At 35.9% G+C, this 23,292-nt stretch overlaps 4 protein-coding genes across 4 annotated transcripts; 2 read left to right on the top strand and 2 right to left on the bottom strand.

Annotated features, from left to right (window-relative positions):
* Window positions 1-997: 997 nt before the first annotated feature.
* Window positions 998-6,136, top strand: LOC131807193 (zinc metalloproteinase nas-4-like). Its single transcript, XM_059132234.1, has 2 exons — window positions 998-1,954; window positions 5,924-6,136. Exons 1-2 carry the CDS (start codon window positions 1,001-1,003, stop codon window positions 6,134-6,136), a joined length of 1,167 nt encoding a protein of 388 aa, XP_058988217.1. The 5' UTR covers window positions 998-1,000.
* Window positions 6,137-8,888: 2,752 nt separating this feature from the next.
* On the top strand, window positions 8,889-9,940 carry LOC101894149 (zinc metalloproteinase nas-8). Its single transcript, XM_011292923.3, has 2 exons — window positions 8,889-9,711; window positions 9,779-9,940. Exons 1-2 carry the CDS (start codon window positions 8,968-8,970, stop codon window positions 9,938-9,940), a joined length of 906 nt encoding a protein of 301 aa, XP_011291225.2. The 5' UTR covers window positions 8,889-8,967.
* Window positions 9,941-15,067: 5,127 nt separating this feature from the next.
* On the bottom strand, window positions 15,068-16,828 carry LOC131807186 (coiled-coil domain-containing protein 63-like). The gene has a single exon (XM_059132223.1). It carries the CDS (start codon window positions 16,733-16,735, stop codon window positions 15,083-15,085), a length of 1,653 nt encoding a protein of 550 aa, XP_058988206.1. The 5' UTR covers window positions 16,736-16,828; the 3' UTR covers window positions 15,068-15,082.
* A 3,584-nt stretch (window positions 16,829-20,412) lies between these two features.
* Window positions 20,413-22,206, bottom strand: LOC131807188 (glutamate dehydrogenase, mitochondrial-like). The gene is made up of 5 exons (XM_059132224.1): window positions 21,888-22,206; window positions 21,536-21,823; window positions 21,173-21,477; window positions 20,724-21,119; window positions 20,413-20,659 (listed from the first exon to the last, which is right to left on the bottom strand). The coding sequence occupies exons 1-5, from the start codon at window positions 22,135-22,137 to the stop codon at window positions 20,435-20,437; spliced, it is 1,464 nt and encodes a 487-aa protein (XP_058988207.1). The 5' UTR covers window positions 22,138-22,206; the 3' UTR covers window positions 20,413-20,434.
* Window positions 22,207-23,292: the final 1,086 nt, after the last annotated feature.

A 23,292-nucleotide genomic window follows, 5' to 3' on the forward strand; every position in this document is an offset into this window, starting at 1 on the left:
CCACTGCGACGCGGGTTTCGATCAAGTCGCTTATACACTTTTCGAAACATTTCTGCTGATATTGCTGTTTTCTTCCGTCCACTTCCTTGACGTCGAGCTACGCTACCATTTTACGGTATCGAGCGATGGTACGAGACACAAAAGATTTATTTACATTTGAATGCTGCAGTGCTATCGTTAGATGGCCACTTGTGGTTTTCCAGTCAAATATAAAGAAATCACACTATCACGCTTGAATTCCACCACAAATAACTTTTTTTCTGGAAAATTCTCACCAAAATGCTTTTGCACGCTTGTAAACAATGTAATGAGCTGTCACTGGAACAGCTGTCGGACGAGTGGCTTAGAAATGACAGCAGTCTGAAGTTGGTCGCAGTTTTTTCATCTTACCCTGTATTTTTAATTCTATGGAATTAAATTTTTCCTATGGAAAACCTCATTCAACCAGGCTGAAATTAAGTTTTCCCATGGGAAACCCCTATTCAGCTAGGCTGAAAGGAAATTTTCCATGGGAAACCCCCTTACAGCTAGGCTGAAATTAAGTTTTCCCATGGGAAATCCACATTCCGCCAGGCTAAAATGAAGTTTTCCCAAGGGAAACCCCCATACAGCTAGACTGAATTGAAGTTCTTATATGACCTATTCAGCCAGGCTGAATTGAAGTTAAAACAGTTAGTTTTTTGTTTCATAACCACTGTCCTCTGATCGCTGTGATATCGATCAAGTATAATGCTGCCAGGGGGTTTCACTCAAATTGTGCCAACTGTGGTGTTAACTGGTGCTATTTTACGAGTTGTCATAGTTCTATTCGATTTTACGTCGATTATTGACACAACATGGTGGTGAATGTTTTTATGTTGTTGTTATTATTATTACTGTTGCTTTATTTCCAATATTCCATTCAGTTACCGCGAAAAAGTATATATATTTGAATGTATGCGATTCGATTCGAATAGTTGTGAGTTTGAAATTTTCCCAAGAACATTAAAGCGATTGGAGTATGGGCTCTGTAAAGTTTTCATTAATAATTTGTTTGAGCTTCGCAATGGCTCGGTGTATACCTTTGAATGAAAATAATTTCCATGTAAATCTTGGAAATCGTATAGTGGAAATAAATTCGGAGGAAACTGAAGGATTTGAAATAAATCTTGAGGATTATCCGGATATTCCTTTGGAGAGTGATCATTTAATAAGTGGTATATCCAATGGATTTCCATCTTTGGATGACAGTCATATAGAGGAAATTGGGACAACCACAGAACCAGCTGCCAAGGACCCCAATGTCTTAGATTTGAGTATCTATGGCAGCTCATTATATCGCATACCGGATTATAACAAGACAGCACGTCTTCTCGAAGAATACGAACCCGAAAGTGCCGCTGTTAATCCTGAAGAACTCGGTCCATATGTAGAGGGTGATATTCTTATGCCTCAAACATCGGTGATATTAAAAAATGGTCTCATCTCAACCTCAACACGTTGGCCCAATGGCATTGTTCCCTATGAAATTGGCGCCCAATTTCAACGTCGTGACATGAACGTAATACGAAATGCCATCCAGGAATATCATCGCAGAACTTGTATACGCTTTGTGCCACGTACCAACGAAAAGGATTATATCTCCATAGTTAATGGAAAATCGGGTTGTTGGTCATCGATAGGACGTGTTGGCGGCAAGCAAGAAGTGAATTTACAATCGCCCGGTTGTTTGAGCAAACCTGGTACGGCCATGCATGAACTTATGCATGTGTTGGGTTTTCTTCACGAACAGAATCGTCAGGAACGTGATGGTTTCGTTGATATCAAATATCAGAATATTAGACAAGCTGCCTATGAAAATTTCAAAAAGGTTTCACCCACAATTGCTTTTGGGGTGCCCTACGATTACGGCAGTGTAATGCATTATTCGCCGAGGGCTTTCTCACAGAATGGTCAACCCACAATTGTGGCGAAGGTAAGTTTAAGTGACAAATGGACAACAATTTATAGAAAAGTAATTTGGGACAGAGTTGATTGTGCAAAGGTGGTCAAATTGTCTATCCGTGTATGGCAAAACCAGAAAGGTTATTTAACTTCGAAAGTCATAGGAAAAATACAATTTTCCAGTTGGACTGGAATGTTGGGTTTTATTTACACAAAAAATGTAATTCATGATATAAAAAAATATTAATCATTTAATTGTAAATTAGCGCCGAAAATATGCAACTGAGATTGAAGTAGTTTTTAATCGTAATCCTCATTATTATCAACAATACACACACTTATACAAAATATCTGTAAATTTTGACGGATATAAGAGACGGATAAGAGTTCACTCCACCTTATATTTAACGCACAAAACGCCAACATTTCGAAACACCATAAAATACGAAGGATCTTTCTGTTTGGATATTTTCACATTATTTTTTCTCCAAAATTGATGTTAATTTTTTTCCTTCCCCACAAAAGGTAAAACTTTTGAAAATGGAACGTGGTATCCGGTTTGTGTCAGTTTTTGCGCTTCTTAATATGATTTTTAAGAATATTTCTATTTGTGCCAGTGTTTGGGCTTTATGTACAAAATCGTAACTTCCATAAAATATTTTTTCAAGAGATTTTTGACCAATATTTTTAGGTTTTTTTATACAAAATATATTAAGAAGGTCCTAATTTTTTTTTTGGATTTTTTTTTAAATTCCTCCTAGGATTTGCAGAGAATGCCTGCCAAAAAGCATGGGTATATTTTTATTGAAAAACTTCCTTAAAAGTAATGTAAGGTGACGGCAACAGTAAGGCAAATAAGGATTTTATCAAAAAAAAAAAAAAAAAAAAAAAAAAACTTCTCCATTGACCAAAGAGTGATCTCCCATCTAGCTAGTTCTAGCTTTTATAGATGTCTCAATAACCACTGTATTTTGTAGACCATGGAACTGAGTTTGCCTTTTTATTGCAATTTGTAGCACTTCCACCCTATTTCAGTCCGTAATTAAAATTTTGAAGTTATTGCTTTCACAGAGCTTTCAATGTCCATAATATCAACGACAATTTAAAAAAATTCCCATTATCTTAATTTAAAACAGAGCACAGGTTTGGTCATTTTCGCTCGGGAACGAAACTTGCTAGCGAGCAGGGTTGCTCGAGAGTGGGATTTTTGTTGTATTGTGTAGGAGAACTTCCGAGACACCTTTGCTTGAAAAATTAGAGAAAAAGTTTACTCTAAAGTTGTAAATGAGTGAAAAAATATATAGTTTTCTGATTTTAGCAAACGGGCTTTGATGTTGCTATATGCCGTAGAAGAGGGGAAGGTGGTGAGAAGATTGGGGAAGAGAAAAAAATACAACAAGGGCATGACAAAAACTAAGAGTGCGCTCGGAAAGTGTAGAACCTGCTCGATGTTTAACGGATTTTACTCTCGCTCAAGAACGAGGAGATCATGCTCACTCATATTCGAGCAGCATCGAAAAATTAAGTTCGCTTGATTTTTTTTGCTCCCAGGAGCGTTCCCGCTCGAATTTGAAAAGAGTGAAAAACACTCTTTTCCTTTTTTCGGAGGTCTGATTTAAGCTCCTACCTGTTAGTGATTGCTTAATAAGAATGGAACAACATATCCTACCTTTAAGCACTTTTCGTTCGCGAGAGCAGCAATCGTGTAAATTCCAAATGGTTAGCTCTTACCTTTAAGTACATTTTATGCCCTTAAAGTACTAATTTCCAAACATTCTACCCTCATACAAAATATTAATGACTCTCCCTCACCGGTTGCATTATAACAGAGAGGTACTTTATTATGCCTTGTTGTACTTTTTATACCCTTTAAAGTAAGAATTACAATAATAATTTCGTTTTATTTATCTCGTGACCCAGTCAAAACTATATTCGAAATTTTAGTTTTAACAGTACTAGATTTAATACTTTTTACTACTTAATTCCAAAAACTCTACCTTACCCAATGTTTTGCACTAATTATCTTAAATGTCAAGATTCTAACATTAAAAGTTTAGAAATATGACACTTAAGTATAAAGTATAAATTAGTATAAATTTTTCCACATACTCTAGTTCATGACCCCTAAACACAAGAAATTAACCCATGATAAAGTTAAGGTTCAATTATACGTGACATACAACATCGCCGTAGCCATAAAAATAACTATTACTTTGCACACATTACCAAATATGGTATTTTTCACAAAACACAATAGAAACTGCCAGCTCCAAAAGAATACAATTTTTGTCCAAAAACACAGATTTTAGAACCTTTTAATACGAATTTATAAAAACCGTTTACAATCATCCACATGTCAACCAAAAAACAGGGCGCCCCATGCTTTCATTTTCCAAAGGATATTGGTGGGTGATGAGACCCATATACACACAGATAATATAGCAAAGCTGACCTATTATGGTACATATCATTGGAATTCGAACCTCAAGAGCTCTACAATGATAGCCACATTGCCTTGGTCATAATAGTACTCCCATGGTCTTGGAGGTTCTAATTTCGTGAATTATGGACTTGCGCAAGTAAAATCTTTAAATGTTGCAAATAGAACCTCAGGAGTTACTTTGATGGAAATTACACAGAACTACCTCACAATTTTTGAAAATCGGAAACTACGAAATTCGAAAGTTTAATTGGGGTTGTCTTGAGAGGACATGAAAATAAAAAAAACAAGTAAGCAGAGGTTATAGTCGTACTGGGCTGACCATGTGATACCCTACAACACTGCAATATGTTGGAAGCCCCCTTACGTCCAAATCATTTTGGATGATTTATTTTTTGAAATAATGTCATGGAGTCCTGTCCAGATGTTACACACTCCGTCGTGTTGTTAGGTGTTCAAACCAATTTCACACGAAAGTTGTAGTCCATTTTACAGTTAAATATAAGCAAATAATCATCCAAAATGCTAGGCTTAAGGGCAGTCTCTCTCTTCTCATGCAAAATTATGTGTGTCGATTGGGTTTCAATTGTGATCTGTAGAGCGACTGTAAAATCTGGACAATTTTATTTTGTTGGTCCATTTGAACCCCTATATGTAAATCTTCAACAACAATAGGCTTTAATTTCGACCCTAACCTAATCCCCATGCAAAATTTCGAGAAAATCGGACGATAATTGCGACCTGCATATAATAGAAATTTTGAAAATGTACAATTCAAAACTGAAAAAAAAATTAAAAAAAATTGCATGCGATAAAAAATATGACAAAATTTTAAAAAATATAACAAATATTAAATTTTTTATTGTCGATTTTCTTAGATGTTATCCATTTCTGGCAAGAGACCATTACTTATATACTTGACTTATAAGCAAAATAACTAAGATATATTTTTTTACACATGTATTACCTATTTTGCTATATATCCGATATATTGGCTATAAGAATCTCTGTAATGGTCGGAAGTGACCTTGTAATGTATTTTTGATTTGGCCAGGATTACAAATATTCGAGGTTTAGTGGAAATTTTCGTATTTTTGACCTAAAATATGTGGTTTATTTTAACCCGGTAAATATTGTCCTATAACTCTTTGCAAAACTCCGTCGTCGATTGGTTTATAGTTGTGTGAGCAACAGCCAAATCAGGAAAATTTTCTGTTTTCTGAACATTATGCGATCATCTCCAAAAACAATAAGCTTCTATTCTGGCCCTAACCCCACCTCAATTTTCAATTTCGTGAGGATCGGACCATAATTGTGACCTGTAGGATGATTATAAATTAACATGGACAAACGGACGAACGGACATATATAGCTAGATCGACTCAGCTCGGCGAGATGGGAAGATCTATATATACTTTACTATGTGGGAAACCAATATTTCGAGGTGTTTCATAATTTTTGGGCCAATCATATTTATTATACCCCCAACACATAGTGTTGTAAGGTATAGAGATAATTTTATATTTTATAACTAATTTTCTTCTTCTTGATTATTTTCAGCATCCCGATGGTAATCAGATCATGGGTCAACGCAATGGATTCTCAAATTTGGACATAGAGAAAATAAATCGCATGTACAATTGTTACGCGAATGATTTAAACAACGAAATCCAGCCTTCGGACATTCCCACCCGCACAGCATATGCTCGACCTGGTCGTCTAATTGAGAATATTGTTAGCAATCTTATGTCTCGTCTTAATCAAGTTGTTTAATATTACATCTACATATGTACATCTATTTAGTTACGTATTTGTATAGACTGAATTAGCATCGAACTTCATTTGTTGAAAAAAAACTACATATACTCCCGCATATAAAATTAGATAGTTCTTAAAAATACAAATAAAAGATAATAAATGAAATATATAAAATATTTCCAATTTATTTTGATTAATAAACTCATACAGGCTCTAAAAATCCCCCTAACGATTTTCGAATTGCATACTTTACCAAAACTATGAAAAATTTATAAAGGTGCAATATTTCATTGTTAGTAACTGTGGATTCTGAAAATATTGAAATGGGGTCAACTGACAACTTCAACAAAATATTGAGTTCATTATGTCATGGAATTGTACAAAGTGATAGAAAGTAATGTGACTTTTGCATTGAAGAGCACGAAAATTACATTTTTCTTGATACCAACTCCTGGGACAAAAATTATGTCGGCCCTAATTGACATATTTGGAAAGTAGTGGAGAATATTTATGTTTGCACGAGGGTTAGTCTTGGTGCGTAGGTGTATGATAAAGTTTAAAAAGTACTAAGGGGTACTAAATTGGGTATTGTGTGAAGGAATAGAGCTGAAATCCTGAAATTTGATATGGATGTCACTGTTGGTGTCTAGTTTTGGATATGCGTACAAATTTGGTAATGAGTCAATGTATAGGGCTAGAATTCCGAAATTTAATATTGAAGTCTCTGTTGGTATCTGGAATTGAGATCTGAATGTGGTTTTGCAAATGCGTGATATGATTGTTCGTTATTGTTTTTATATGTTACTAAATTTGGTATTGAGTGAATCGATATAGCTAAAATTCTGATATTAAGGTCACTTTTGGTTCCTTGAGTTTACGTATAAAAACGTTGAAATATTTTTTGACGAGAAAATTGGATGTGGCTCCATTGTGCAACGGTTTTACTAATATCCTCCTCAGTAAACTTCAAAATCCATTTTTCTATAATTCTTTCCGGAAAAGAAAAAAACTTGAATATTATATGAAACCTTGAAGTGTACATAGTACCATTTGTTAAGTTTGTATTAAAAAATTGTGCATTTTGAGTACAAACAAGTAAAAAAGCTGTAAGTTTGGCCGGACCGAACTTTAGATACCATCCACCATTTGGAACGAATTTGGCAAATTTCAAAAAAAAAAAAATCCGTTAAAAAATTTATTTAAAATATTAAAAATACCGAATGTAGCCGTTATATTAGGGTCTATACGACGACGTGGACCTGCACAGACAATTCATCAAAATACTGAATATAGGGAGTTACCGTTATATGGGGGCTATACGAAGACGTGGACCTGCACAGACAATTTTCTGTCTTAGGCTGCAGTATCCATTACGAACTCCAAATACCAAATTTGAAACAATTCCGGTGAATAATGTCGCTAAAATCATCAAAATACCGAATATCGGGTGGTACCGTTATATGAAGGCTATACGAAGACGTGAACCTGCACAGACAATGTTCTGTCTTAGGCTGTAGTATCCATTACGAACTCCAAATACCAAATTTGAAACAATTCCGGTGAATAATGTCGCTAAAATCATCAAAATACCGAATATCGGGAGGTACCGTTATATGAAGGCTATGCGAAGACCTGAACCTGCACAGACAATGTTCTGTCTTAGGCTGTAGTATCCATTACGAACTTCAAATACCAAATTTTAAACAATTCCGGTGAATAATGTCGCTTAAATCATCAAAATACCGAATATCGAGAGGTACCGTTATATGGGGGCTATACCAAAACGTGGACCTACATGGCCCATTTTCAATACCAAAAGTCCTGCAGACATAATATACATTTGAGTGAATTTTTTTTCAATCTACTTCAATTCATTCAGATACGAGAGTGATTTCCACAGACAGACAGATGGATAGACGGACGGACATCGCTAAATCGACATAGAATTTTATGCTGATCAAGAATATATATACTTTGTGGGCTATAAAATGTATATTTTGAGGTGTTACAAACGGAATGACAAACTCAATATATCCTCCATACAATGGTGGAAGGTGTAAAAAGGCCTAACACCAACTGTATGAACGAATCTAAGATTTTAAGGTGGCCTTTTCGCTGGCTAGTGGCAGGCACTTGCTAGTACTATATAAAATTTTTCGAGAAAAAAGGGTTCTTAAACCCTACACCATACTTCAAGGTATTATGTCTTTGTGCACTTGGGAGAAGGAAACGAGATAGATATTGTTCCCATACATTGAAAAAGAAAATTGGTGAAAGCTTTATGGAAAATATTGCTACTAAATAGTAAAATAGTTCCTGAATGGCTAAACTTAGCTGGCTCGTCGAACTTTGCTTTACATTTAAGACAAATTTAAAGCACAAAGCCGATTTGGTCATAAATTTGCGATACAAACGAAATCTCCGTATTGCTCCAAACGTCTAGATCTTTTTCGCTCATATTCCTACTGGGAAAATCTTATTAATTTTTGTTTGCTCATGCAAATTTCGCAGAGTGGCAAAAAATTTCGAACTTGGTTAAATAGATAATAGTAAAGTCATTCCTTCTAGCTTATCAGTCAAATAGTTCAAGTTAAGGTAGAACCTGACAAGGCGTCAAACATCATTACCGCACTCGAAGTTTTGGTAAAGAATTTAATCAGTATTACGCCAAAGATAAATAAACATTTAAATGCAACTTCTAGGTAAACATTTCACAAAACAATGAATCAGGCCATAACTTCTTTTCAATTGGATATCAGTTGTCGTGGGAAGTATATAAAAGTTCAATATAAAATAAGAATAAGATCTACCATTCTTCGGCCATTACTTTATGGACATTTTTGAAAATGCAACTTGCAAAATTAATAGCCCAGTTATTTGTTTACTTTCATTTTACCCAAAGTTTTTCCATAAAAGCTCCTGAAAATAATGCCGATATATCAAACTCAAGTGCGGTAGAAGTCGTGGTAAATAATGCCATTACACATTTACAAGAGACGGAAAATCAGAAATCTTCAACGAATCCAGAAGAAATCGGTGTGCACATTGAAGGAGACATAGTTCAAAATACAAAATTGTTTTCTAAAAATGGTGTCGTTTCCAAAACGTATCGTTGGCCATATGGTGTCATACCCTACGAAATTGCCGGAAGTTTTAATCAACACGATTCGGAAATAATTCACTATGCAATTCTTAATTTCCATCTCAAAACTTGTGTGCGTTTTATACCACGACGTTACAATGAAACCGATTACATATTGATAAATAATGAAAAATCCGGTTGCTGGTCATATGTCGGACGTCAGGGTGGACGGCAGAGATTAAATCTTGAATCGCCTATATGTTTGATCAATCCCGGTACGGCAATACATGAACTAATGCATGTCTTGGGATTTTTCCATGAACAAAATCGTCAGGAAAGAGATTCGTTTGTCGAAATTCTTTACGAAAATATCCGTGAAGGTTTGCAGAATAATTTCCGGAGAAGATCTCGTACCGCAGCATTTAATGTGCCCTATGATTATGCCAGTATCATGCATTACTCGTCAACGGCATTTTCACACAATGGTCAACCGACCATTGTGGCAAAGGTGAGTTTGTTTTTCCGTATTCTTCTACCCAAATAACAATCTCGATTATCTTTTGACATCCTCCAAGCAACCTGAATATAACAATATAATGGGACAACGTTACGGTCTCTCATCTTTGGATATTGTGAAAATAAATCGTATGTACAACTGTTATGGAGATCTAAGAGCGGAAGAAAAACCAACGACTGTTGCTGAAAGTACCCCGCTACCTATATTAAAACCTGAGTAACTATTAGTAATTGTATGAAAATGAAACAATAAATACTAGTCAAATATACAATATTTGTAATTTTTGTTCAGGGTTATTCGAAATTCGACATGCTGGATTGACACTTTTTAGCACTCTTTTCCTTTTTATACCCTACAACACTTTGTGTTGGGGGTATTATAAGTTTGATTGGGCCAAAAATTATGTAACACCACGAAATATTGATTTCCCACATAGGAAAGTATATATGGATCTTCCTATCTCGCCGAGCTGAGTCGATCTAGCTATGTATGTCCGTCCGTCCGTCTGTCCGTCTGTCCATGTTAATTTGTAATCACTCTAGAGGTCGCAATTATGGTCCGATCCTCCTGATTTTGCAGTTGCCCTACAGGTCACAATTATAGACCAATCGACGCGGAATTTCGCATGTAGCTAGAGTTTAGGGCAGGGAAGAAGCCTACCAATTCGGGTGGTCATCGAATAATATTTAGCGGGTAAAATAGACCATATCTTTTGTGTTGAAAAAATTCAAAATTTTTCATTAAACCGCGAATATTTTAAATCCCGGCGAAATCACAAAGCCATGACAAGGTTACTTCTGATCTTTACATTGATGTTAACATAGAACTAATCGAATATATAGCAAAATATGTGCGATATATATGTCTATCAAAGAAGATATGCTTGAAAGATCTCTTATATGTCGAGAACGGCTGAACTGATTTCGACAGTTCTCATTAATTCAGAATGGCCTCTTGGCAGGGAAGAGAAAACGTCTAAAAAATGGCATAAAAATATCTCTCTAAAGATGAAAATATTGATTTTCTAAAATTTTCTCATATTTTTTCAATTTTTTCAATTTTGTCATATTTTTGGCATATTTTTATTTTGAATTAAACATTTGGTAATATTTCTACAGCTAACAAAACTAAGTAGTTAGGATATCAGGATATCATATACAGATCGCATTTATGGCCCGATCCTTACGAAATTTTGCATGGAGAGGGTCAGAATAGAAGCCTACTCTTTTTGGAGGTGATCGCCATATATTTAGGTGTTGAAATGTACAAAAAAAAAATGCAAAATTGTCAGCAGGTCGTAATTATCGCCCGACCCTCACGCACATTTGAATGGGGGTTACCGGACATTGCAAAAGCCAAGCAGTTTTGGATGGCCATCCAAGAATATTCAATGTGCGAAATAGTTTGCCAACTTTTGTAGACAAAATACGAAAATGTCCATTCCAGTGACTTTTTGGAGAATTCACAAATACAGGAAAGACGCACTTCTGACTATTTCGTTAACGCTGATTTCGTTGAAGAATATAGTCAAATGTCTGTATCTCATATAGATGCGCTTCAGTCAAAAACCAATAATAAATGTTAATCTTTTGCCACTTCTGAGAGATTATAGGTATTTGGGAAATATTGGTTCCAGATCTAGGAAGACCATTTACGTGCAACATCTACCAATAAATTGGAAATGAGCAAATTAGCTTAAGTTGCTATTATTCGAAAATTAGAGAACGAAACTTGATGGTTTTCTTTTATTATTTGTCACAATATCTTGTGGAATTCATTCGAGTATCTCGCCTATATAAACTGTATCACTTATTATAGTGTTGTAGGGTATTCAACGGTCGGCCCCGCTCGACTGTAGCCTTTGCTTACTTGTTTTTTTTTTATCAATTTTTCTAGGTTTCTTCGAGTTGATGGATAAGAGTAACATAAAATTACATTCTTTTTGTTTGGGGAAAGTAACAGATTTTTCTGCAAAATTTCCAAATATACTACAGCATTGTCTGAAAATTAAATAGGCTATATAAATTTTTGAAATTCAACTTGAAACTGAAGATATAACATCAGAATCGGGGGTACCTCCAGAAATTTTAAATTTTGTCTATTGATCGTTTATATACACAGTCTTCAAATTTGAAATATGTAACGGAATTCGGTACAAGAATTGGATATAGCTCCTACGTATATTTTCGGGTGATTCCATGTATTTGATGCACCAAACATGCTATGTACAGGGTGAAATAAAAAACTGCATCCAACTTCAGACTGCTGTCATTTCTAAGCTACTCGTCCGAAAGCTGTTAAAATTGTTCCAGTGACAGCTCATTATATTGTTTACAAGCGTACAAAAGCATTTTGGTGAGAATTTTCCAGAAAAATGTTATTCGTGAAGGATTTCAACCGTGATAGTGTGATTTCTTTATATTTGGCTAGAAAACCACAAGTGGTTATCATTAGATCACTCCAGCATTTAAATGAGAATAAATGTTTTGTGTCTCGTACCATCGCTGGTTAACGTAATACTGGTAGCGTAGCCCGACGTCAAGGAAGTGGACGGAAGAAAACAGCAGAAATGGTTCGAACGCAGTGGCCGAAAAATGGCTCGCAAGCTGAACATATCGCAATATTCCATTCGGCAAATATTGAAAAATGAGCTCAGGGTAAAGCCATTGAAATTCCAAAAAGTCCAAGAACTTACACCGCAACAGAAAGAAAATATACGCAAAAGAGCTAAAGAGTTGCTTTGCTTAGCCGAAAGTGGTGAACTGCTAAATTTGGTTTTCTCCGATGAGAAAACATTCGTTGTCCAGCAGATTGTAAACAGACAAAACTATCGTGTTTACTTGCCAAAGAGGTCAGCTGAAAATGTACACCTTCGGTTGGCCACCAGAACTCAAGCGCCGGCCATAACAGCCGATGGTCGGTCTCCGCTCGTATTAATCGACCGTGGCATCAGAATAAATGCCGAATATTATAGCGAAAATATTCTTGAGGGTGTATTCAAGCCTTGGGCACGCAAACATTTTGGCCGCAGACTTTGGGCATTCCAACAGGACTCAGCACCATCGCACTCAGCACGCGCCCCCCAAGATTGGTTACAAAATGAGGTTCCTCGCTTCATTTCCAGCACACAATGGACACCAAAATCTCCGGATACCAATCCGTTGGACTATTGTGTCTGGAGTATTTTGTAAAGCAAGGTTGGCACTAAAAAATACCAAAGTGTCGATCACCTCAAGCAAGCGCTTCGCCAGGAATGGGCCAAAACTCCGTAGAGCAACATTCGGGCAGAATTCCAGATACCAACAGAGACCTCAATATCAAAATTGGGAGTTCCACCTCTATCCCTTTACCCAATTTTAGTCCAATTAATTATTTAGTACAATTTAGTTATTAGTTCCATTCAGTACTTTTCGTTCAATTATAGAGCATATTATGGAAACCACCATATGTCCAAGCTACATATGAACAGCGACCCTAATACAAAATTTCAGATTTCACCCAATACCAAATGGTACCAAAGGCAGAACAGTTTTGCACTTGTAGTACAAATTTGCAAAACCACCTTATTATATCAAACATACTTTCCAACCCCTGATTTTCAAAAGTCGCATCAAAGACATAGAAGTGTAAAGATAGGACAAGACAGAGTAAAAATATGGCAACCCTATGAAAATACCTCTGTTGTTACGATATCGTAACAACATAGTTAGCAATGTTATGCGATTTAAGCCGCTTAGGCAATATGCAATTAATTTGGAAAGTCTATGGAATAGAATTTTGAAACCCAATTTTTTGGATTTTTCAAACTTTTGTTTGTCATATTTTTTTATAAATGTGTTTTTGATATTAACATTTTCCTGTCATGAACTGTTATATAGATAGTATAGACACAAACCATTAGCTCAGAATGCATTTTGTCTAGTCTTTACCATTTTAGGTCTTTGGTCGCATTTTGTGTAGAGCTCCCTCAACAAGAAAGTTTATATTGTTAATTTATGTGAAGTAGATCATACCAACTTTCAACCAAATAACATTGCTGTATAATTCATGATATGATTTCGATAAGGATTATATTAATATATATTTATTGGAGCAATAGATATTCCGAAAAGAGATTCATCCATTGGAAAAATTCGGGTAAATATGAAGAATTATTTCGAGCTGTATCTGATGTCCGGTATCAAATATCATTGTTGTCGAGTGCGTATTACGCATGTGAGGGACTTAAGCTCCAAATCGGATGAATCATATATGTGAGAGTTATAGCTATATCTGAACCGATTTCCACCAAATTTGAAGTACTTATTTCTAGGATGAATTCAATCGGAATTTGCCAAAATTCAGTACGTTTGGGCTGGTATTAACTATTTGGTGCACAAAAAACCTGATATCGGTTAAAGATATATATGGGAGCTATATCCAAATCGGAACCGACCTTGACAAAATTTTAAACACTTTTTTCTGAGCTGTATCTCATAACTGGTACCAAAGATTTTTGTTATGGAGTGAATATTACGCATGTAAGGGTCATAACACCCCAAATGGGATGCAACATATATATGGGCGCTATAACTATATCTGAACTGATTTTCTCCAAATTTGATCTACTTGCTTCTAGACTAAATTCAGGCAATTTCGACTGATATTGGCCATTTGGTGCACAATTAACCCGAAATCGGTTGAAGGTATATATGAGAGCTATATCTAAATTTGAAGCGATTCTCACCAGTTTCAATAGGGTTCGTCCTTTGGACAAACAAATTTTGTTTGGAAAATTTCATCTCAATCGGATAATAAATGTGATCTGCATTTTGTTCACAAAAATACATGGACAGACGGACGGACGGACTGACATGCATAAATCGACACAGAAGGTGACTCTATGAAGATCGCTTCCTTCTCCATGTTACAAACAAATGCACAAAGCCATAGTAATCTTACCACTATGTGATGTAGGGTATAAAAACATAAATCTTAAATTATTCAAGAATTTTTAGCAGAAAAGTCGTCGAAATATTCATTAGATTTTAGGAAGGGTTTCAAGGGAAGGAAATCATTATTTTAGCGCTTTGCATTGTCTCTTTTTTGCTTTTGGCCGATCCTTGTTCAGAAAACACCAAGGCCAGTGCCAGTTTTTGATCATACAGAAAACTATGGTGGATATAAACTATATATGCAATAAACTGATGGCAATGTTCCGAACAGGTTGAGATCTTTTTGCTTAGAGGAAAGACCCTAACAACTGAGTTTATCTGCCGGATATTCACTTAACAAACCCGAATTGTTTACCCATAACATTTATAATCCAAACATATTTATTATAGAAGCTTCTGATATTTGTATTTTGGTAAATATTAATATTCTAAGCATTCCTCTTGGCAGCCAATATGCGTGACCGCGGCAGACGACACTGGCTAATGCTGTGCAGACGATATTGCATTTCGGGCTGAGCGACCTTTTCATATAACTTCTGTTTGGCCTCCTCAACAGTGTGTACCGCAACGCCACCATCACCCGCCTCATCCATATTGAAGGCTTCACCTTCGGCACACTCGGGGCACTGTTGAGTCAGAACAATATCATTGAGTTCGGTGGGCCATTCACAAATCTTTTCAATTTGTTTGACAACATAATCGCCGAATGCCTTGCTCTCGTCCCTTCGCTCCAAAACATAAACACTGGCCGTTATGTCGAATATACGACGTTCCAAAATCTTTAGGAACCTTCGCACATTGACCAAATCAACGTGACTGTGATTACCGAGCAATACCATAAGCGGAGAGGCATCACATTGAGACAATTTAAAAAGTGTTTCAATACCCTTTAGGAGACTATCCAAACGCTGATCATTCGACTCACGTACCTTTTGTAATTCCGAATTTTTCTTTTGCTTTTCGGCCAGATTTTGCTCTAATCGTTCTATGGTCTCGTATTGATCCTGGAGAGAATTCAAATTGGTTTTCTTCAATGAGTCGATGTCATTGTAAAGACGATTGACCGAATTCGTTAAAAGAGTCATGTGATAGCTCAGTTCGTTGGCATAATTGAAATAGGAATAGTAGAGACTCTCCTGCTGCTGGAATTTTTCAATGACCTTTTCGACATTTTGTGTCTGGGTATAGTCTTGAATTTTCTCCAAAATCTTGTTGTACAAATTGATTTTCTTTTTGTGGTATTGGCGAAACTTTTCACGACGCGCATACTCCTTGGGTTGTAAATCAGCCAATTCTCGTGCCTTGCCTTTGGTATCCATAAATTCATTTGTATCTGTTTCGGCAGCAATTTTTCTCATCAGACCTTGCATTTCTACTTTGCGCATATCCTTTTCTTTTTTATCTCGTTTCACCAGATTGTCAATTTTCTCATAAATATCTATGCAATTGTCAAAGGTACCCAGGGCGTATTCGATCAATTCAATTAAATATTTTTTGTCACTATTTAGTTTCTGAACCAATTTCGAATAAGATTCATTGAAAAACGTACGATGATTGAGAATTTTTATTAATTCCTCCCGCAACTCTGCATTAATGGCAGTAAAACTACATTCTCTGCGTATCCCCACCTCAAGTTGATTTTCCAATATCATTAATTTCTTACGCGTCTTGGCCACATGGGCCTGATGTTGGGTCTCCGGCACGGTTTTACGATTCAATTCATAGATTTGTTTATTCACCCGACTTATCTCCCGTTCCAAATTTGCAACATCCACCTTAAGTTTGCGATTTTCGTTCGACAGCCGTTCCTGACATTCAATATGACATTTGATATTGTAAAGACAACGCTTATTTTCGCGTACGTGTGTCAGACCATTGGCCACCCAAATTTGTGCTCTCAAATCATCCTTTTCGAGCTTCAACTGATCGATGGCATTCTGATAGCTAGCCTCGATAATGGTCTCCTTGCGACTCTTTAATTTTGTCGACAGAATCTTTTTATATTCTCGCTGACGTTTACCCAACTCCTTTTGCTTGGCCAAATATGCTTCGAGGAAATTTTTCTTAGTCAAATTGTCCATGGCGAAATGTGGGTTCAATTAATTGAAGGGCTTTCAGTTAAGAATATAATTAAAATAAAATTCAATAACAATTATATTATTTTTAGCAGCCAACTGGGCTCTCAAAATATAAATTCTGACGAATTTTGTGTGCAGAAAATATTAAGTAAGGTCGAACTTTAAATACCCTTCAACATTAGCTAAAGGAAACATTTTTGTATAGAGTATCTGGATTCATACGAATTCCATTTTAAATTAAAGATACCAGTAAGATTGTTTGAAGAATGCGGTAAAGATGGTATGGGGGCCATTCCATCCAAAGCCAAGACTATGTCCGCTATTGTCGGTGATAGTGGATTTCCCATTATCATTCCAAATACTTGGTTATATATTTTATCGTCGAACATGAAATAGTTGTTGTATTGGAGGCGGAATTGAAAAATTTGAAGAAAATGTGATTTTGGTATTTCTGTATATTTTCTTATTTCATCCCATTTTTCCATTATGATTTTAATTGCGGTGAAAAGTAACACTACATCGAATGAGACTAGAATGTCTGTGTTGTCAAGTTGGATGTTTTTTATGTTTTGTTTTAAAGAAGTAGAGTTTTTTATATTATAGTTCTTCGAGATTAGGTTTTTTAAAATATGTCCAAGGTACTTTGAAAGTTCATAGTATGGTACATTCATTGACGAAACAATTGGTCTTAGTGGGATGTTGGGTTTGTGGATTTTCGGCAACCCATATATTCGAGGCGCGTTAGCTGCAGTGCAAGATAATTTCTTTTTTTCCAACAAAGTTATATTCTTGTTCTTGTATAGTACTGAGACCAAATTGTTATTCGATTTTTGTAATTTTTGGGTTGGAGCTGTTCGTAATATTTTATATGTGTGTTTGTCCTGTAGAAAAGTTTCCATTTTAGAAATGTAGTCCTTTTTATTCATTGCTACGGTTTTATTTCCTTTATCTGCTTGCAAAATAATAACGTCTTTGTGTGCTTTTAGAAATTTTTTGGTATTTTCGAATGTAGTTTGAATGAATCTTTCTTTTTGGTTACATTTCTTATTTCGTTTGTAGTTATTTATTCTTTTGGCAATTTTTATTCTACATATTTCTTTTTCGTTATCTTCAAGATTTGAAATGCATTGTTCAATATCGGCAATGGCATGTAAATGTGAAAAATTAGATTTTGTGATAGGTAATGTAAATTTTTTGCCCAGGGAGAGAATCCATTTGCTTTCAAAAGGGAATTCAATATCAGTTTTGTTCTCAAACCAGTGGTCTTTGTATGTGAAACCAAATTTCTTAAACATTAATTCTTTCAGTGTATTTACTTTTTTCCTGTGTGTTTCTGTCAGTTTTTTCCTTATTGCATCCGTTCTACTTTTTTGTTTCTGTATGAATGTCTTATAGACTGCAGATTGAAATTAAACGTGAAACGTCGGGAATAAAATACAAAATAAAATAATTTTGTTTTAATTTGTATATGAAACCTAAGGTCAAAAAGCTAAAACACTCAAACCATGTGAATATCTTTTGTCAATTTTTTCAATTTTTGTCATAGTTTTTATCGCATGCGATGTTTTCAATTCGACTTACAATTTTGAATTGTAAATTTTCTAAATTTTTACACCCCCCAACATTATGGTCTGAGGGTATTAAATGTATATCGCAATTATCGTCCGATCCTCACGAAATTTGGCACAGGGGTAGGGTTAGGGTCAGAATTAAAGCCTATTGTTCTTAAGATGTACATTTAGAGGTGCAAATGGACTAAAACAATTTAATTTTTTCTAATTTTGTAGTCGCTCTATAGGCCACAATTGAAACTAATCGACACGGAATTTCGCATCGGAAGAGAGTTAAGGACAGGGAAGAAGTCTTGCATTTTGGATGACAGTAAAATGGACCACAACTTTCGTGTGAAATTGTTTTGATTACTTAAAAACACTCGGTAAATATTGGCCAAATTCTCCGGGTAAAAAAATTAAGGGTAACCTCTGGGCGGGGCTCGTTGACATTATTTAAAAAACGAAATATTCCAAAATGGATTTTGATAGAAGGGGGTTTCGAACATATTGTAGCAAAGACTTAAAATGGTAAAGACTAGACAAAATGCATTTTGAGCAAATGGTTTGTGTCTACAATACATAGAGTAACAGCTCATGGCAGAGACATGTTAATATAAAAACCACTATTACAGAAACGGATATCAAATAAAAATTTGAAAAATCCAAAATTTTGGTTTCAAAATTCTATTCCATGGACCTTTCCGAAAATTTGCACATTGCTTTGGCGGTTTTAATCAGTTAACATTTGTAATTATGTTGTTATGATATCGTAACAACAGAGGTATTTTCACAGGGTTACCATATCTTGACTCTGTCTTGTCCTATCTTTACACTTCTATGTCTTTGATTGTAGTGTTGTAGGGTATCACATGGTCGGCACCGCACGATTATAGCCTTTGCGATTTTTTTCTATAGAAAAAAAACCGAAACCATCAGTTCACTGATTTTTTTCTGTAGAAAAAAATCGAAACCATCAGTTCACTGATTTTTTTCTGTAGAGAAAAAATCGAAACCATCAGTTCACTAATTTTTTTCTATAGAAAAAAAATTGAAACCATCAGTTCACTGACTTTTTTTCTATAGAAAAAAATCGAAACCATCAGTTCACTGACTTTTTTTCTATAGAAAGAAAATCGAAACCATCAGTTAACTAACTTTTTTTCTATAGAAAACAAAATATAGAGAAAAACCCAAACCTCAGTGAACTGAGGTTTTTTTCTACAGAAAAAAATCAGTGAACTGAGGTTTGGGTTTTTTTTCTATACAAAAACGAGTCCTCTGTTCACTGTTTTTTTTTTCCTGTTGAAAAAAAAAACGAAACCTCAGTTCTCTGATTTTTTCTGTAGAAACACAACGAAACCTCAGTTCACTGATTTTTCTCAATAGAAAAAATCGAAACCTCAGTTCATTGATTTTTTCCCAATAGAAAAAAATTGAAACCACAGTTCACTGATTTTTTCTATGGAAAAAAATGGAAACCTCAGTCGACTGATTTTTATACCCTGCAACACTATGTGTTGGGGGTATTATAAGTATGATTGGGCCAAAATTATGAAACACCTCGAAATATTGGTTTCCCACATAGGATAGTATATATGGATCTTCCTAGCTCGCCGAGCTGAGTCGATCTAGCTATGTTTGTCCGTCCGTCCGTCTGTCCATGTTAATTTGTAATCAAGCTACAGGTCGCAATTATGAACCGATCCTCACGAAATTGAAAATGGAGGTGGGGTTATGGTCAGAATAGAACCCTATTGTTTTTGGAGATGATTGCAAAATATTTAGGGGTTGAAATGGACCAAAAACAGGAAATTTTCCTGATTTTGCCGTTGCTCTGTAGGCCACAATTATGAACCAAACGACGCGGAAATTTACATGGAGTTAGAGTTTAGGACTGGGCAGAAGCCAATCAATTTGGATTTTTTTCTATATAAAATATAGCAATTGAATGATTTGTTTTTTTTTTCAAGAAAAACTGAGGCATGTGTTTTGAAGGAATATTTTTTGTAAAGGAAACCAATCAGATATCAGTTTCTGAGGATTTTCTCTAGAAAAAAGGCAAACCTCTACTGTTAAATATTTATTTTTTACAAATACAAATAGAACCTCAAATTTTAATATGGGATTTAAATGAAATGGGATTTAAAATTTATTGTTGGGTTATTCCAGAGGTTTCCAAGGCCCGGAATATCTTTTGTATCGAAAAAATGTAGGCAGCTGTACGCAAATCATTACACAAGGCATACTCGTTGGCTACCTCCTTGATACCCTGTCCCGCCATTTCCATTACAGTCTGTAAACCATAGTCCACAATATCAGCTTCCGATGTACAGTTGCGAATTTTTTCCAAATTTGCGTTAGGACAAATATGAGGCTAAATATCACAAAAAAAATAATTAATATGAATTCCCATAATATTTAACCCTCATATAACCTACCGCGTCTCCCCCCAAGGATTCATTAATCGAGTTGAAAATCTCACGAACAACGTGATTGTCACGTTTCGAGGTCATTTTACCATAGGAAACATGATTGATATTTTTCAAAAATTCAAAATAGGATACCGTCGCCCCACCAGCATTGCAATACATATCGGGTATCATGAGAATACCCTTTTTGCGTAGAATTTCATCAGCAGCTGGGGTCACGGGGCCATTGGCACCCTCGAGTATTATTTTTGCCTGAACCTTGGCGGCGTTGTCCGCATTGAGCACTTTTTGAGTCGCACAAGGCATTAAGATGTCACATTTCTCGCCTAAGAGTGAACCCTGCTTTTCGGTGGCCTTGGAGAAACCTTTGAGGGTCTTCTTTTCGGACATATGGGATATGAGGTCCTGTTGAAAAGTAACTTTTTTTATTATTTACTTTTACCTTTCATTATACATACATCAGGATTAATTCCCTCTGGATTCATCAATGATACATTTTTTTCCTCCACCCCTATTAATTTGGCCCCAGCCTCCACCACAAACTTGGCAGCGTATGAACCGACATTACCAAAGCCTTGGACAATAACTGTTTTACCTTCCCAACCCGGCTTCAGTTTCAGAAAATCCATCCAATCTTTGTCCTGAAGGAAAACGTCACCAGCCTTCCAGACTCCACGTCCAGTGGCCGAAGTGCGACCATTTATGCCACCCATGTGAACTGGTTTTCCAGTGACAATAGCCAATGCATTGATGTCCTTATGACCTTAGAAAATTAAAACGAAAATTAGAATAAAAAATATTCCTTATTGTCAATACCATACCAAATGTCTTTAAATACTGATCACAAATCCAATTCATTTCCCTCTCGCCCGTATTTACATCGGGTGCTGGAACATCGATGCCAGGACCAATCATGTTTCGTCTTAACAATTCCATGGTATAACGTCGGGTAATTATTTGCAGTTCTTTGTCGGTATATTTTCTAGGATCTATGCGTATGCCCCCCTTGGCCCCTCCAAAGGGTAAATTAACGCAGGCGCACTTAAAGGACATTAAATAGGCCAAACCTTTGACCTCATCCTCTTCCACATCCAAGCCAAAGCGTATACCTTAAAAGGGGATATATACACTTATTTTCCCACAAATATGTATCTTCTCCACCCCCCAACTTACCTCCCTTTACCGGCAAACGTTGTTTCATATGATGTGCCCTATAACCGGTTATTATTTCAATTTCAGAATTATTTTTCAACAACGGGAAATTAACCTCAATACATGTCGTAACACGCCCCATAAATCTTAATATACCACTAACTCGTGCCTCAACACTTTTCGACTCCAATTTGGGATATTTCTTGATCAGTTCCTGGATAAGTGTGGGTTCCATTAGCTTAGCAGCAGCGTGATAATAATATTCAACCATATGAGCAAAATTTGGATTTTTATCGGTTGGTATCTTTTCTAAATGTTTTGGTATTTCATGTTTGCCACGTTGGGAAATGGGGTTCCATGAAAATGGATTCTTCGGGGTTACTCGTTGAGGGAGAGAACGAATCATTTTGATTCCTTGCCAATTGAAAGGAGAAATTTTAACGTTCCGATAATTTGACTTTTCCTCTTTCTTATTTTGAAGAAATCAATATTAGGGTGACACGAAGTGTAAATTAGAAATTTGGATACGTAATTAAAAAGTTTAAGACGGATTTTTCATTGCCAAAAGCCGATCAATGAAATAATCGAAAGACGACTTGCGTATTCCAAATTATGAAATTTCCCAATATATAAGCTTATTTCCAGAACTTCTGTTGATCTGCAGGTTATGCAATATACAGGGTGAGATAAAAAACTGCAACAAAGGCAAACACCATAATTTTGATTTTAATTTTATTGAATGAAATCAAAAAATATCGGAAATAGCATCACATTTTAGAATAAGTTTAGATTTGTTCGAGTTGGTCACCTTTGGCATGAAATATGGCCTTCAAACGGCCAATGAAACGGTCACACGCTGCCCAAATGTCGCTCTGCGGTATTTTGGTATTTAGTATTTGGTATTTTTTTGTGCCAACCTTGCTTTCCAAAATACTCCAGACACAATAGTCCAACGGATTTTTGTGACCATTGTGCGCTGGAAATGAAGCAAGGAACCTCATTTTGCAACCTGGGTGGCGCGTGCTGAGTGTGATGGTGCTGCGTCCTGTTGGAATGTCCAAGGTTTGCGGCCAAAATATTTTCGCGATAATATTCAGCATTTATTCTGATACCACGGTCGATTAATACGAGCGGAGAGCGACCATCGGCTGTTATGGCCCACACCATCACCATGGCTTGAATTTTGGTGGCCAACCGAAGGTGCACATTTTCAGCTGACCTCTTTGGCAAGTAAACACGATCATTTTGTTAGTTTACAAACTGCTGGAGAACGAATGTTTTCTCATCGGAGAAAACCAAATTCGGCAGTTCATCACTTTTGGCCAAGCGAAGCAACTCTTTAGCTCTTTTGGGTCTATTTTCTTCCTGTTCCGGTGTAAGTTCTTGCACTTTTGGAATTTCAATGGCCAATCCCGAGCGCATTTTT

This window comes from Musca domestica, unplaced genomic scaffold (assembly GCF_030504385.1).
Source record: "Musca domestica strain aabys unplaced genomic scaffold, Musca_domestica.polishedcontigs.V.1.1 117, whole genome shotgun sequence".
Taxonomy (NCBI): domain Eukaryota; kingdom Metazoa; phylum Arthropoda; class Insecta; order Diptera; family Muscidae; genus Musca; species Musca domestica.

Coding starts and splice junctions, on each gene's coding strand:
- LOC131807193 (XM_059132234.1), top strand. CDS start 1,001: ATGGGCTCTGTAAAGTTTTCATTAATAATTTGTTTGAGCTTCGCAATG. Junction 1,955..5,923: donor AACCCACAATTGTGGCGAAG/GTAAGTTTAAGT, acceptor GATTATTTTCAG/CATCCCGATGGTAATCAGAT.
- LOC101894149 (XM_011292923.3), top strand. CDS start 8,968: ATGCAACTTGCAAAATTAATAGCCCAGTTATTTGTTTACTTTCATTTT. Junction 9,712..9,778: donor AACCGACCATTGTGGCAAAG/GTGAGTTTGTTT, acceptor ACATCCTCCAAG/CAACCTGAATATAACAATAT.
- LOC131807186 (XM_059132223.1), bottom strand. CDS start 16,735: ATGGACAATTTGACTAAGAAAAATTTCCTCGAAGCATATTTGGCCAAG.
- LOC131807188 (XM_059132224.1), bottom strand. CDS start 22,137: ATGGTTGAATATTATTATCACGCTGCTGCTAAGCTAATGGAACCCACA. Junction 21,824..21,887: donor ACGTTTGCCGGTAAAGGGAG/GTAAGTTGGGGG, acceptor TCCCCTTTTAAG/GTATACGCTTTGGCTTGGAT. Junction 21,120..21,172: donor CAGAGGGAATTAATCCTGAT/GTATGTATAATG, acceptor ACTTTTCAACAG/GACCTCATATCCCATATGTC.